Source organism: Marmota monax, unplaced genomic scaffold (genome assembly GCF_021218885.2).
Source record: "Marmota monax isolate L192 unplaced genomic scaffold, Marmota_monax_Labrador192_F-V1.1 WCK01_AAM20220418_F8-fsc00135, whole genome shotgun sequence".
In the NCBI taxonomy this organism is placed as follows: domain Eukaryota; kingdom Metazoa; phylum Chordata; class Mammalia; order Rodentia; family Sciuridae; genus Marmota; species Marmota monax.
The window spans coordinates 2,240,036-2,252,776 of NW_026694339.1; the positions used below are offsets into that span (position 1 = coordinate 2,240,036).

At 40.4% G+C, this 12,741-nt stretch overlaps 1 protein-coding gene across 4 annotated transcripts in view; it reads left to right on the forward strand.

Moving 5' to 3' along the window:
- Mpped2 (metallophosphoesterase domain containing 2) overlaps positions 1–12,741 on the forward strand; it is a 169,941-nt gene that overhangs the window by 80,998 nt on the left and 76,202 nt on the right. For all 4 annotated transcript variants that reach the window (XM_046467524.2, XM_046467526.2, XM_046467525.2 and 1 more), the window contains exon 4: positions 5,212–5,437. In XM_046467524.2, coding sequence (XP_046323480.1) covers positions 5,212–5,437 — 226 coding nt within the window. The remainder of the gene's footprint in view (positions 1–5,211; positions 5,438–12,741) is intronic.

Here is a 12,741-nt window from a genome sequence, read left to right on the forward strand (position 1 = left end):
AAGAATAGGAATATGGGAATTATAGTCAGAGTGCCTTGAATAATCTCCATAGAAGGAGAGGAAGGAGGAGAGTCTCAGGGAGTAAGCTGCAAAGCAGCGGGGAGGATGGGAAGTGAGCTGAGGAGAAAGAGACCAGAAGGAAAATACCAGACAGAAGGGGAGGGAGGATTTAGAGAGTGCAGTCAGGAATCCAGGCGAGAGACTTTCAGAGACCTCATGTAATTGTGGTGTGAACAGAGGTGAGAAGAGAGAAAAAGCCTTGAGTTTGGCCATTAGGACATCATCAGTGACATTCCAGGGAGGCTTTTGGAAGAGAATAGAAAGAGAATCCAGGTTGCATTGGAAAAATCCAGAGTAACCATATCTCTGTAAATTGTTAGACCTGATAATACAGTGGCCCATCAGGCAAGAGAGATGCAGTGAGTGGCCAGGTAGGAGTGGAAACAGGAAGGCACAGGTCTTCAGAAAATGGAAGATGGAAGTCAGTGTTTCCTGATCTTTTGATTTTTTCCAAAGAGGCTGTGTGTGTATGTGTGTGTGTGTGTGTGTGTGTGTGTTTTATCTCCTGATAGGTCATTTTTTTTTAAAGTAAAGCTTCAGTTGGGGGCTCACTATAACACCTCTGTGGACTGAATTCAGCCTACCAGCTGTACACATCTGAGGTGCTCTTCCCAGACGTTAGAAGTGACTTGAGGAAGCATGTCAAACAACAAGGTCAAGGCCTGTTTAGAATTGTGTGTGTGGCACATGTGGCTGTGTGCAGGTCAAGGGATGGGTAAGTGTGAACGCATTGTAGAGGGAGATTCTACAGATAAAGAGAGAGGAGCAAAATGGCAAAATAAGGTGGTATCTGGAGAGGAAGGTGCCAGAGGGAGTTGGAGGAAGGAGAAGAAGAGCCAGATATTAGAAAGAAGACACCTATGGAAGGACCTGAATGTGAAGGGGAGGAGCCATGCCACCTGCCCTGCTCTTTATCCCTGTGCTTAGAGGGTATGTTGCCTATTGGTGAGGGGGCCAGAGAATGCCTGGGAGCTGGAAAGGAACCAGGCTGCTTTGGGGAATAGGTAGTGGCAAGAGTGTAGGGCAATTCAAACTATCAGGTCGCAGTGAGGATCCTGCTGCCTTTTGTTTCATGAGAATTTATTTATGGGACACTCTAAGCACGGAAGATACAGACTAGAATGAAACTCAGATGCAGCCTCCATGCACACACACCTCATCTGTAGTCTGTAGCTCTGCACTGGACTGATGGGCTAGTTGTCCACGTCATTCATTCACTGGCTGCCACCATCACCTGGCTGTGCCTGTGAATTACTTGTGCTCTTATTGGCTCAAAGTTTTCTTTAAGTCACCTCTTACTTGTTTTTATCTTTTAAAGTTTTCTGTTTTATTAGTTCTTTTCAGTTGTACATAATATTAGGGTTCATTTTGACATAATTTGTTTTATTCAGTCCCCAGTACCTCCTCTTCCCCTCCCCTCCTTCTTCCCCATCTCCATATCTCTACTGATCTTCATGCTATTTACTTATATTTTTCTTTTCATTTTTTAAATTAGTGCCTGTGGATATACATGTTGGTAACATTCACTGTGGTGTGTTCATATATGCACATAGGAAATTGAGGTCAAATTCATTCCACTGTTCTTCCCTTTTCCTGTCCCTCCTGCCTCTCCCTCAACCCCTTTCCTCTACTCCACTGATTTTTCTGTTTGATGACATCCCTCCCACTGCCACTTTTATTTTTTTCCTTATTTTGGACTAACTTTCTCATATCAGAGAAAACATTTGAATTTTGACTCTTTGGGTCTGGCTTATTTCCCTTAGCATGATGGTCTCCAGTTTTATCCATTTACCTGCAAATGCCATTTCATTCTTCTTTACAGCTAAGTTATATTCCATTGTGTGTGTATACGTGTGTGTGTGTGTATAACATTTTCTTTATCTATTCTTCTGTTGAAGGGCACTTAGGTTGGTTCTGTAGCCTGGCTGTTGTGAATTGTGCTGCTACAAACATTGATGTTGCTGTATTCCTATAGTATGCTGATTTTAGATATTTTAGATATATGCCAAGGAGTGGGATAGCTGGGTCCTAGGGTGGTTCTGTTCCAAGTTTTTAGAGGAATCTCCATACTGCTTTCCAGAGTGGTGGCAACAATATGCAGTCCCACCAGCAATGTATGAGTGTAATGTACCCTTTTCCCCACATCCTCACCAACATATATTGTTACTTGTATTCTTGATAATTGCCATTCTGACTAGAGTGAGTTAGTCACCTCTTATTTTACATGTAAAAATTATAAGAAATGAAGCTGTTTATTATTATTTAATGATGTTATATTGTGTTTTTTTTCCAAAATGTGCATTTTTAAAATGCACAGAACTATTTGACATTTTGTCAAGTGTTCATCTTCACTCCACCTAAAATAATTTTGGCTGTCATCAGTGGAATATACACCATGTCTTGGGAACGATGGAAGTGGTTACTTGGTAGAGTTCTTTACATCATTCAGAGCAAAGATTTTTTTTCTATGTTAGAATATCTATATGTAGACTTGTTTTTTTTAAAAAAATCTTTTTTCAAACAGGTTGGCTTAAATGGGCTAATATGAATAAAATGGATGAAGGCAGGCACCTCTTTGTCTGACAATTTGAAAGTGATGCCATTTGAATACCAAGAAGTTTGAAGCTTGACTGCAGAGGCTTCTAAATTAATCTAGTCTGGAAAAAAAATGAGAATGCCATCAAGTAACAGGAGATTTGTCAGCTGCCCTGCTTACACTTTTCATATAAAACATAAAGGTTGGCAGATTATAGATGAAAGGTCAGTTCAGCAAAAAAGAAAATATGTCAGACAATCTCATAACACAGGTAACAGAGGATGGAAGTTGGAAACTACTATTGGATTCCCAGAAAGAGATGAGTTTGTTGGTGATGTGTAAATATCATCACAGTTTCTGCGGGTGTTCATTTCGGTGGCTACTTCTTTATGCTGAGTCTCCAAAATTTGATTTAAAAGACACCAAGGATGCCTGTCGTCCGGAGGAAGATTTACTTTGCAGCAGCTTTTATTTTATTTTATTTTTTTAGAAACTGGTCTGAAAGGGAAAAATGGTACATCCTTCACCCTGTGTCCTGGTCTTACCTGTTCGGAACCAAAGCTCTAAAATGAGGACAAATGGAGAAGCCAAGTCCTCTTGCAAGAGCATTTGTGCATAATGAAAGGGTTTTCAGGGACTCCATCCTCATGAAAGATTATAAAGTGGAGCTGGACAGCCACAGTGCAATGTGTACAAGTAGAGCTGCTCAAAGATTCGCACAGGCAGGACCTATCTTGGGGTGCCTTACTGTCCAGGAAAACATTTTAGCCTGTTTTGGCTTTGGGAGCACAGGTGAAACTGGGGGTACAAAATCAAGCCATTTGATTCACAAAGCCATGATATTAGAGTAGAAGGGCCTATCAATTTCCAGCATGTGCCGTGCTGGGAATTTGTTGCCCTATTAATAATACTATCCTTCATCTGTGCTTCAAGTGCAGGGGTTTGCAAAGTGTCATCACCATTCTATCTAAGTAGCTTGCAACATGCATCACACTAATAATTGCCAAACTTGCATAAACATGAATTTGAGGGAGGCTTCTTATTTTGGATGTGCTCCTCAGCACAGCCTTGCAAATAACTGAGGCCAAAGGCATGGTTATGTGGGCTAGTTATCAAGGGTATGCATTGACTCTTGCCCTCAACATTTCTTGTTTCATCTCTCTGTGGCGTCATTTTCCGTCAGACTGCTTTCATCTCTCTCTTATCCTCCCCATTAATGCACCCCCTATATATGCAATTCTGTTACCATTAGAAACCGAAAATTAAAAGCCAAAGAAAAATAGTAACATTGCAAATCTCCATCTTTAAAACCACTGTACATTAGCATGTTTGCAGTGTGCGGCTGAGATTGCAAGGAAGGACTTCACAGTGTAACCTTTGTGGTTTTCGTTGCTGAAATCCAAGTGGACTGATGACAGAACTTGGTCCCCTCCCCAACCTCCGCCCCAAATTCTCTTTCCTACTAAGCTTTCTTAATTAGATCATTGACCCTGGCTTGCTGGTAAGGACCAATTCTTACAACAAGTGTATCCAATTTCCTGAGAGTAGTAACTTTAATTCTTCCTGGAATAGCAGGAAACATTAATTTTGCATTGGATCCAGGAGTCTCAGGAAGTTAGAATCATAGGCGCTGTTGTCCTTTTCTTCCTCCAAAATGAAATAAAATAAGCAGCAGCCCAACAGTGAGGCTTGAGAGATGGGTAGTGACAGAGTAGAGAAAAGGGCATTAATCTCAGAATGGGGACAGTTGCCCGGTACTCTGCCTTTGGATTTTGGTTCCTATAGCATCACGGTGAGTTATTAATATGTATGATCTGTACTTTATTCAAACATTATAAATCTATGCAGAAGTCTGGTGTTTGGGTTTTCCTTTATAGCTTTCATTCTTCTTCCCAGAATTATCTCATTTCGATCGGGAAACTTTTGCATAAAAAGCACACACCGAGAACTCACATTTCCATACCATAAATATTAAAAGGGGGTTAAGCGTTACAGTTTCTTCTCCCATCCCAACGGGGGGAAAGTTAGCCTTCCAATCAGGGGCCCCTTAATAATGTTCTATTTATTCACAAGCCAAAAGGTAAACTTGAAATTATACTTGCATTATGAAACTGTAAGATGTGGTTCCTTTCGTATATGTAAATTGCAGAATGCTTGGTTTTGCCATGTCTTTTCTGTGAAGGATATACTAAAAATCTAGCATTTATCTGAGTTGTTAAGAATAGTTGGTTGGCATATTTTTTGAGGACCAAACCAACCTCAGGCCTTCTCTTAGGTATCATGATTAAAAAGCTTTTGATGGGATAATTATGAAGTGTAGATTCATTACTGTGTAGATCCCATCACAGTGAATCTGTAGAATACAGAAGAGGGAAATGGAACTAGAAAGTTTAATGTTTTCTTAGTAGCTTTTTAGCTTCTTAGCAGCTTCCTATCTCCTGTTTATTTTTGTTAGCATCAAGGAATAATCATAAATTTTGGTTCACACGGAAATATAAAGGAATGTGTGAGCTATTTCATTTGGGTGAAGCGTCTGCTAATCACACAGTCTTGGCTGCTGTACTTTGTGATGGGAAGTGAACGTGCTAATTGGTGCTCTTTTTTTCTTATTTCAGGAAACCTGCCATATGAATATAAAATTGTGATTGCTGGGAATCATGAACTGACATTTGATAAGGAATTCATGGCAGACCTTGTTAAACAGGACTACTACCGTTTCCCCTCTGTGTCCAAATTGAAACCAGAGGACTTTGACAATGTTCAGTCCCTCCTGACAAACAGTATTTACTTGCAAGATTCAGAGGTAACAGTGAAAGGATTCAGGATATATGGTGCACCTTGGTAAGTGTTGATTCCAACAGTTTTCCCTCTGTTATTTAGCTGGGCACCAGGAAAGCATGATTTGAATTTAGATCTTTTAAATGAAAATGATCAGGATGGAAGGAAAGTTTATTCCTGTCTTTCCAACAAAACACATACTCTGGTACTGTGGCAAACACAGTATGTGTTATTTTCATTTTGAAAAAAAAATTCCTTTAGGTAAGATCAATGGGAGTAGGGCTTTGCTAGATATGTACATATGAATGGGATTGGGGGTGCACATGTGTCTGCATGACATGGGGGAACCTGGGGAAGGTTCCATGTTACCCTTCACACACGTTTGGCTCCTCTGAACATTCCAGCGATCTTTGGTAGCTCATTTCCCTCTCATTTTATACTGGAAGCAGTCATAAAATACCTGGCATAGATTAGGGTTTCTCAAAGCTCTCTACATGTCAGAATGACCAGCTCTGTTGAAACAGATTTTGAAACCCACAAATCAGACTATGATTCACCTTCCTTCGATGAAGCCCAGAAATCTGTATTTTTTAAAGTTCCCCAAGTGAGGCTGATGCACAGGCAGTTTGGAAGTTACTGGTTGAGAACTTGGTACCAGAATTCTCAAACTGTGCCCTAGAAAACTTGAAGCAGGTACATAGCCTATGGGCCAGACAGGAAGCACTGTGGATCTTGGCTCTATTGGTTGACAGTTGCCAGGTCTTAAAGTTACTTCATGGTGGCTGAACCTTAGTTTTTGATTCTTAAAGATCGCAAAAAATAATACCTACTTTAGAGGGTGATCACAAGGACTAAATAGTGGCATTTGCAGTGGACTTAGGAAAGTGACTGGTAATTTGCTTAGGATAATAGTTATTATTTTTCTGCCCTTAGCTCTTCCACTAAGTACATACGTGAACTTGGACAAGTCACTTGGCCATAGAGCCAGTGTTTCCATGTTTGAAATGGGAGTGTTGGATCAGCTGATCTTCAGTATCAGAGAATTCAAAATTCTAGCCCCGCCCCCATTTTTCCCCCTGAAGGTTCTGTGTATATATTGAGCAGAACTAAACTTTACATATCCCATCTGGAAAAGCACCCTAATCTCTCCTTAGCAGTGGATAGGGCTGGAAGAGGACAGGCAATGAATTAAGATTGCCTTTTTCACATAACAGTTTGGTTTGTCTTCTGTGAGATAAAAAGTTGAGATATTTTCTATAATTGTTTTCCTACCTTTACTGGTTGGTACCCAGAAGGACTGATAAATGGGTACAGGAAGTTCATTTCTCTTTAAAAACCAACCTGACAATGATTGTGAACCCTTAATTAAATACTATCTGCCAGGCACTATTAGCCCATTCTAACTGTTATCTCATTCCATCCTCACAATACCTTTAGAAGATAGACACTATTATGATCCTCATTTGGCAGATAAGAAAACTCAGGCAAAGAAAGGTTAAATAACTGCTCAGAAACACAACAGATAGTGAGTGGTAGCATCCTGATTTGAGCCCAGCTGGTCTGACTGCAGGGAATACAGAATGGCTGAGGGGTGGTAGTAGTGGGTGTGGTATGATGATTAGAGATTATAATTGGCAGATCCAGTTCATATCCTGTTTTATTAATGTCCATCAATTTTTTTATTATTATTGTGCATGAGAAGGTGGAAAAGGGCAAGAGAACAAACAACAGAAATTAGTCCTGTCAACCTGCAATCTAGAAACTGATCTCAGGGTGACACAGGATGTTGATATTAGCATTTCTGTATAGGGCAGGATGCATCCAGAGCATTTCTCCCTTCACAGTTCAGTTCTTAATAACAATGCACTAATTGACAAATGACTTGTGATTGTCAGAGAAGCTCACATATGAGTTAAAATTGTTTCTTCAATAACAAAAGATGATTTTTGAAAAATCTTCAAGAGGCGCAGAGCATTTTAGGCTATTCCCGAATAAACAGAACTTTCAGAGATTCCTGGATTGATAGTTGCTGAAATGATGACAGCAACTAATTTCCTCCATTATCTGAGCTGATGCAAATCTGTTTAGGATAGAGGTTAGCTAAACCAGATTACAGCGGTGATGGATGAGGCAATGATTTTTGGTCCTGGGCAAAGGACCTCCCAGCAGCATCTCAAAAGTACTTCAAATATGCGATGTGATGGGAATGAGCTGTCTTTGGTGATGATACAAACTGCAGACAATCCAGTTATCTCTAGACAAGATTGAACCATTTAAGATTTTTCAATTTTAATATTGAGGAGGGTGGTAAAGTTAAGAAGATAGGCAGCATTAATTAGTCTCCTGAGGTGTTATCCTGAAGTTGTTGTTACTGTAATGTTTATTGGGATTTTCATAGATTTGAATTATTTCCTGCTGAGCACTTCTTTACAATGAGGGAAGTCTCTAAATGGAATTTTCTCCACCCTAATTGTTGGTATTTTGTATTTTGGACAAGAATACAAAGGTTGATCAAATGGAAATTTCAGTTTCATCCTATCTTTGGAGACATGAGTTGTTTGCACTGTGAGGATATTTTGTTAAAATGAGTATTTCTATGATAATCTGAGCATTAATCCCAGGAATGTCCACATTAGCATTTCTGTACAGGGAGGACAGTGTGTTCCATTTCTACTTCTTATTCAACTGTGGGACCCTGGATGAGTTTCTTAACATCTCTCTGCCTCTGTTTTTTTCATCTTTAAAATGGGAAAAGACATTATTTCTCTTAAGTGGTTGATATGAAGACAGAGTTAATGTCTCTGCAGCAACTAGACTTCCAGGCATGGAGTAAGCATTTGATAAGTGTAGCTACTACAACCAGTAGGGCATTGATGTTTCCAATCTGCTTAATTCCTTTGTCAGCCTTCATAAGGACATTGATGTACTTGGAGTCAGATGGGTGAGTTCTAGCCCTGGGTCAGCCTCTGCTGATTGGGTGACACTAAGCAAACCACTTAAATTTATTTGGGTTATAAAACAGGGGAAATGAAGTCTACCTTAGTCTTTTTCATAGACGTCCCCCCCCATGGAATGTTTACCAAAGTTAGAATCTTTTAAAAAGAGAAAAAAGTACATATTTATGGGTATGTACACTTTTTAACATCTTTCACCATTAAAAATTTGACAAGAAGCAAAATTTGGGAGACTTATACTGTAGGTACTATTTTTCTACTTTCAAAAGTTTTGTGCCATCCCTGAGATTCTCTTGTAGATAAATGCCTGCTTAATAACCCAATAGATATTTCACCCCCTCCCATCATGTAAACTGATTAATATTGATATCCATGCATTGCCAATGAATGTTCTGAGGAAATAATAAGTTCTGAATTGCTAATATTGCTAGCAGTCTGAATTTAAAAGCAGAAACAAAATAAGAACCCTGACACGATTTCTATCCTTTCATAGGTTTCTCAAAAACAATTGCCATTAGACCAAGCAAATAACTATGACTCATGTTTGTTTGTTTGTTTGAAAATATGGGGTTAAAGTATATCTCAGTGGTAGAGTAACTGCTTAGCATGCACAAGACCCTGGATTTGACCGCCAGCATCAAAAAATGAACAATAAATAAATAAATAATATGGATTGAGATTTAGTTTAGCTTCAAGAAACATTAATCTGTATACATTGCATGTTTGTAACTTGTGTCTCAGCTAAAAGCTTCCTAAAGAATTCAGTTTCCTGATTTACAATTTGACAGACATGTAGAAAATAACTTAAAACACATCAGAGCCACTTCCAACCAGAATATTCTGTGGTACTTATTAGATCCCCAAGCAAGAGGATTCGAATGTGGTTTGGTGGGTCTGGGGAAGTTTAATGTTTTAACCTGATGAAGTTGTGAGTGATGTTACATGTCCAGGAAAGGAGACGGGCTCCCTTGGAGGGAGACCAAGTGTCTGTGAGTTTCTGGCACCCCTACCTCCGGAGGCCATAAGGCAGGTTCTGTGGCTTCTGTATGTATCCTCTTATCATTTCCTTCTTCCAGGAACCTTGAGGAATCTTCTTTGAAGAGTTTGGTCACAGATTCACTTAACTTCCTGTTGTTGTTTTCTTCTCTCTCTTTTGGGGAGAAGAGGAGAAGAGGGTCTTGTGTTGCCGTGCAGTTAGGTCAGCCTTGAACTTTGAAAGCTCAGGGATTTCTCATGCCTCTACTGTTGATTCTCTGCCTCCAAGGTGGCTCACGATTTCCTCTTTCAGATTCTCTCTCAGCTCTGGAATGTCTTTTCCAAAGGCTTAGTATGGTTAGAAAGAGACAAAACATCTCACCTGTTAGATATTAGCCACTGTGGTAATGAATTGCTTGTCTGGCTGTAGGGGGAGGTAGAATTTTAAAATTGTTTTTTGAAATTTTTGGTTACTGTCAGTTGAGTTTAGCATAAGCAGATTTCAGTCAAATTACTTGTGGGACTTGGGAGTTAAAAATCAACTGCCCCCAGAGCTGGGGCTGTGGCTCAGTGGTAGAGCAATTGCCTAGCATGTGCGAAGCACTGGGTTCTTTGCCCAGCACCTCATATAAATAAGTTAAATAAAGGTCCATTTACAACTAAAAAAATATATTTTAAAAAATCAACTGGCCTCTGCTTTTTCTGATTTCATTTGTTCTTTTGACACTATGATGCTACGTAGAAAAAAAAAATCCACATACGAATTGATCAGTAATAGAGCTGCAAAAAGTGAAAAGTCCTTATTGCACTGACTGGAGCCGAGTAGCTGTACTGTTCAGCAATAGCCTGCACCTTGTTCTCTGGAACAGAAATACAGAGGTGGTCTCCTGTGGTGTTTAATGAATATGAGTGGGGCTTTCCGATGTCCAGGAATTTGATCTCTAGGCTGACCAAAGGGTCAGGAACAAAGAGCACATTTTTTTTCACGTTAGAGTGGACCCAGGTGTAATTTGTCAGATTTAGTAACTGTGGAGGAAGTGCTTTAACTTCTACAGCAGGAAAATTAGATCAGGCCTAGGCAGCGTAATTCTGAAATGGCTGAAAGAGGAAGAGAAAGCCCATTGAGTTGCAGTTTCAAAGGAGGCTGGAGCAGGATTCCCCACCCCCCTTTCTTCCCCTCATTTCATATCACCAACACGTTGAGTTCGTTCATTCATTTAGATGTAATTTCTCAGCATTTTTCAAAGTGGGAGTTAAGTGTTGATTCCACTCTCTGCAGCATTTCTAATTGTGTTTGCACACAAACAGCTACAAGGTTGCTCACGTTTCCTTGTTCTGATCAGTGCGGTAGTACTTTATGTTTACCCTGTCAGAAAAGCCTCAGATGTTTTTATTTCCAATTATAAGTTTTGTAATGCATCATGTATTTTGCTGACAGTCTTTAAGTTCTTGAAATAGCGAACAAATTAACAGCAGATATTGAGTGAGAGGATTAGAAAACCAATTGGCAACTCATGTGATAGAATTCTGATATGGGGATGGGTGGAATGGGCTCATTTATTTTATTTTCACAGTCCTACTTTGTAATTAACTTGGGCAAAAAAAAAAAAGGAGAAGAAGAAGAAAGAAAAGAAAGAAACATACTCAGCAGAAAAGTATTTGGGAACTAAAGAATAAAACTATGCAAGCAGTATTTGTTCTGTACCACATTTGCAGGGATCCCCGGCTTTTATTCAGGAAGGTTCCGAAAGGTATTGGCACAGAAAGAGGTCTTGTGTGTATGTGTTAAACAAATATGCACTCTGCTTTTACATGATTCTGTTTAAAGGCCTGGGCTAACGTTTCATTTTTCTTGGCACGGGGCCCATAGACTCTCCCATTATGAAACCTATGGCTGCTCTGCCCTGGTCTAGAGTTACAGGGCTCTGTTTACATTTTTGCCTGTTTCAGAATGCAGCTGACTGCTCTTAAAGCCGCACGGGATCAGATTCACTTCTGGTTTAACAACTGCCCTGTTTATTTGAAAAAGGAGAAAGCAAAACCGATCAGTTGGCTTCCTACCTCCCATTGATATCCAAGAGGGTACAGTAAATACCACGTCCACGGCCAAAGCAGTTTTATGCAGAGCCTGTTGTGTTGGATCCCACTCAGACCTTCATGCCTGCAGCTCAACCTTTGCAGCCTGTCTGGTTACCTTTTTCTGACTTTATCTGATGCATGGAGGCGTTTGCATGGAGAAATGTGGAGGGGGTTAAAGAAAGGTTCGTGGGCATTCAGTTGAGCTTCCTGTCAGCAGCTGGCATCGTGTAAATTTTTGCCTGCACATGATGAGAGAGCAACTCAGCAAACAAGGATAAATTTACCATTGGATGGTGCTTTTCACTCAGAGAACTCTGATATGTGTTATCTCACTCGGGCCTCACAACAATTCTTTAAAATAAGGACACTTAGTAGTAATAATAATCAACAATAACCAGCATTTACAAGTGCTTGTGCGTCAGGAGTTGCTCAGTATTGCTTCCTTTGGACAGAGAGACCAAGTTAGGGAGTTTTTGACAGAGAATGTCACTTGCCCAAAGTCACAGAGCTGGTTGGGGAGAAATAGGACCAGAATCCAGAGTTTCTTTGCCAAGTTCTCTAGACTAAACTAGGATTTCCTAGTCTACTTCTTGACCTGAAGAAACTCAGGAAGGGGCCACTTTTCATCATAGAAGACTAGTCTGTTTCCACTTAAAGGCAAAAAGGATGCACAAAAATACAGGCCACTACTCATTGGGGACTCTCGGGATTACGTGGGGAGCTGTGCTTACAGGGAGAGAATGAGTATGGAGCAGAAGGGAATATTCCATCATCTTTTGCATGATGTACTCTAGAGAGTAGGGTTTCAAAACAGAAAACTCTACATCCTGGGGTGTTGTAAGACCTGGGTTAGCTCTTTATAGTCCTTCTGCATCACAAAGACAACTTTACACTCAGCACACATCAAGGGTCAAGTATCTGTTGTGTGTGGCTTTCCCTGCTGAAGCACCATGCAGCAGTTGAGAGAGGTAGCATCCCTGGGCATATGTACCAAGAGGGAAGTGTTGGCATGCTGGCAGTGTGCCACAGCTGAAGCCGGGCTGGCAGGGTCCTGTACACTGGGCTCCAGAGAAGACCTGGACCTTCTGAGGCATGGCTGGCAGGTTACTGGGTGTCATTTCATTTTCTCATGTTTCATTCACCATCTCCTTCTTTTAATCCAGAGTTGCAACTGGTGGATAAAAGGAGATTATAAAGTGGCTATAAGTTCCCTGAGGACAGGGGCCTGTTGATTTTCTTCTCCATGCCTTCTAGCCCAATGTCCAGCACATAGTCAACGTGCAGTCCTTATCTGATGAATGAATGAATGATGGTGGTGGTGATGGAGACATATCGATGGCTGATGGACTGAAAGTTTGT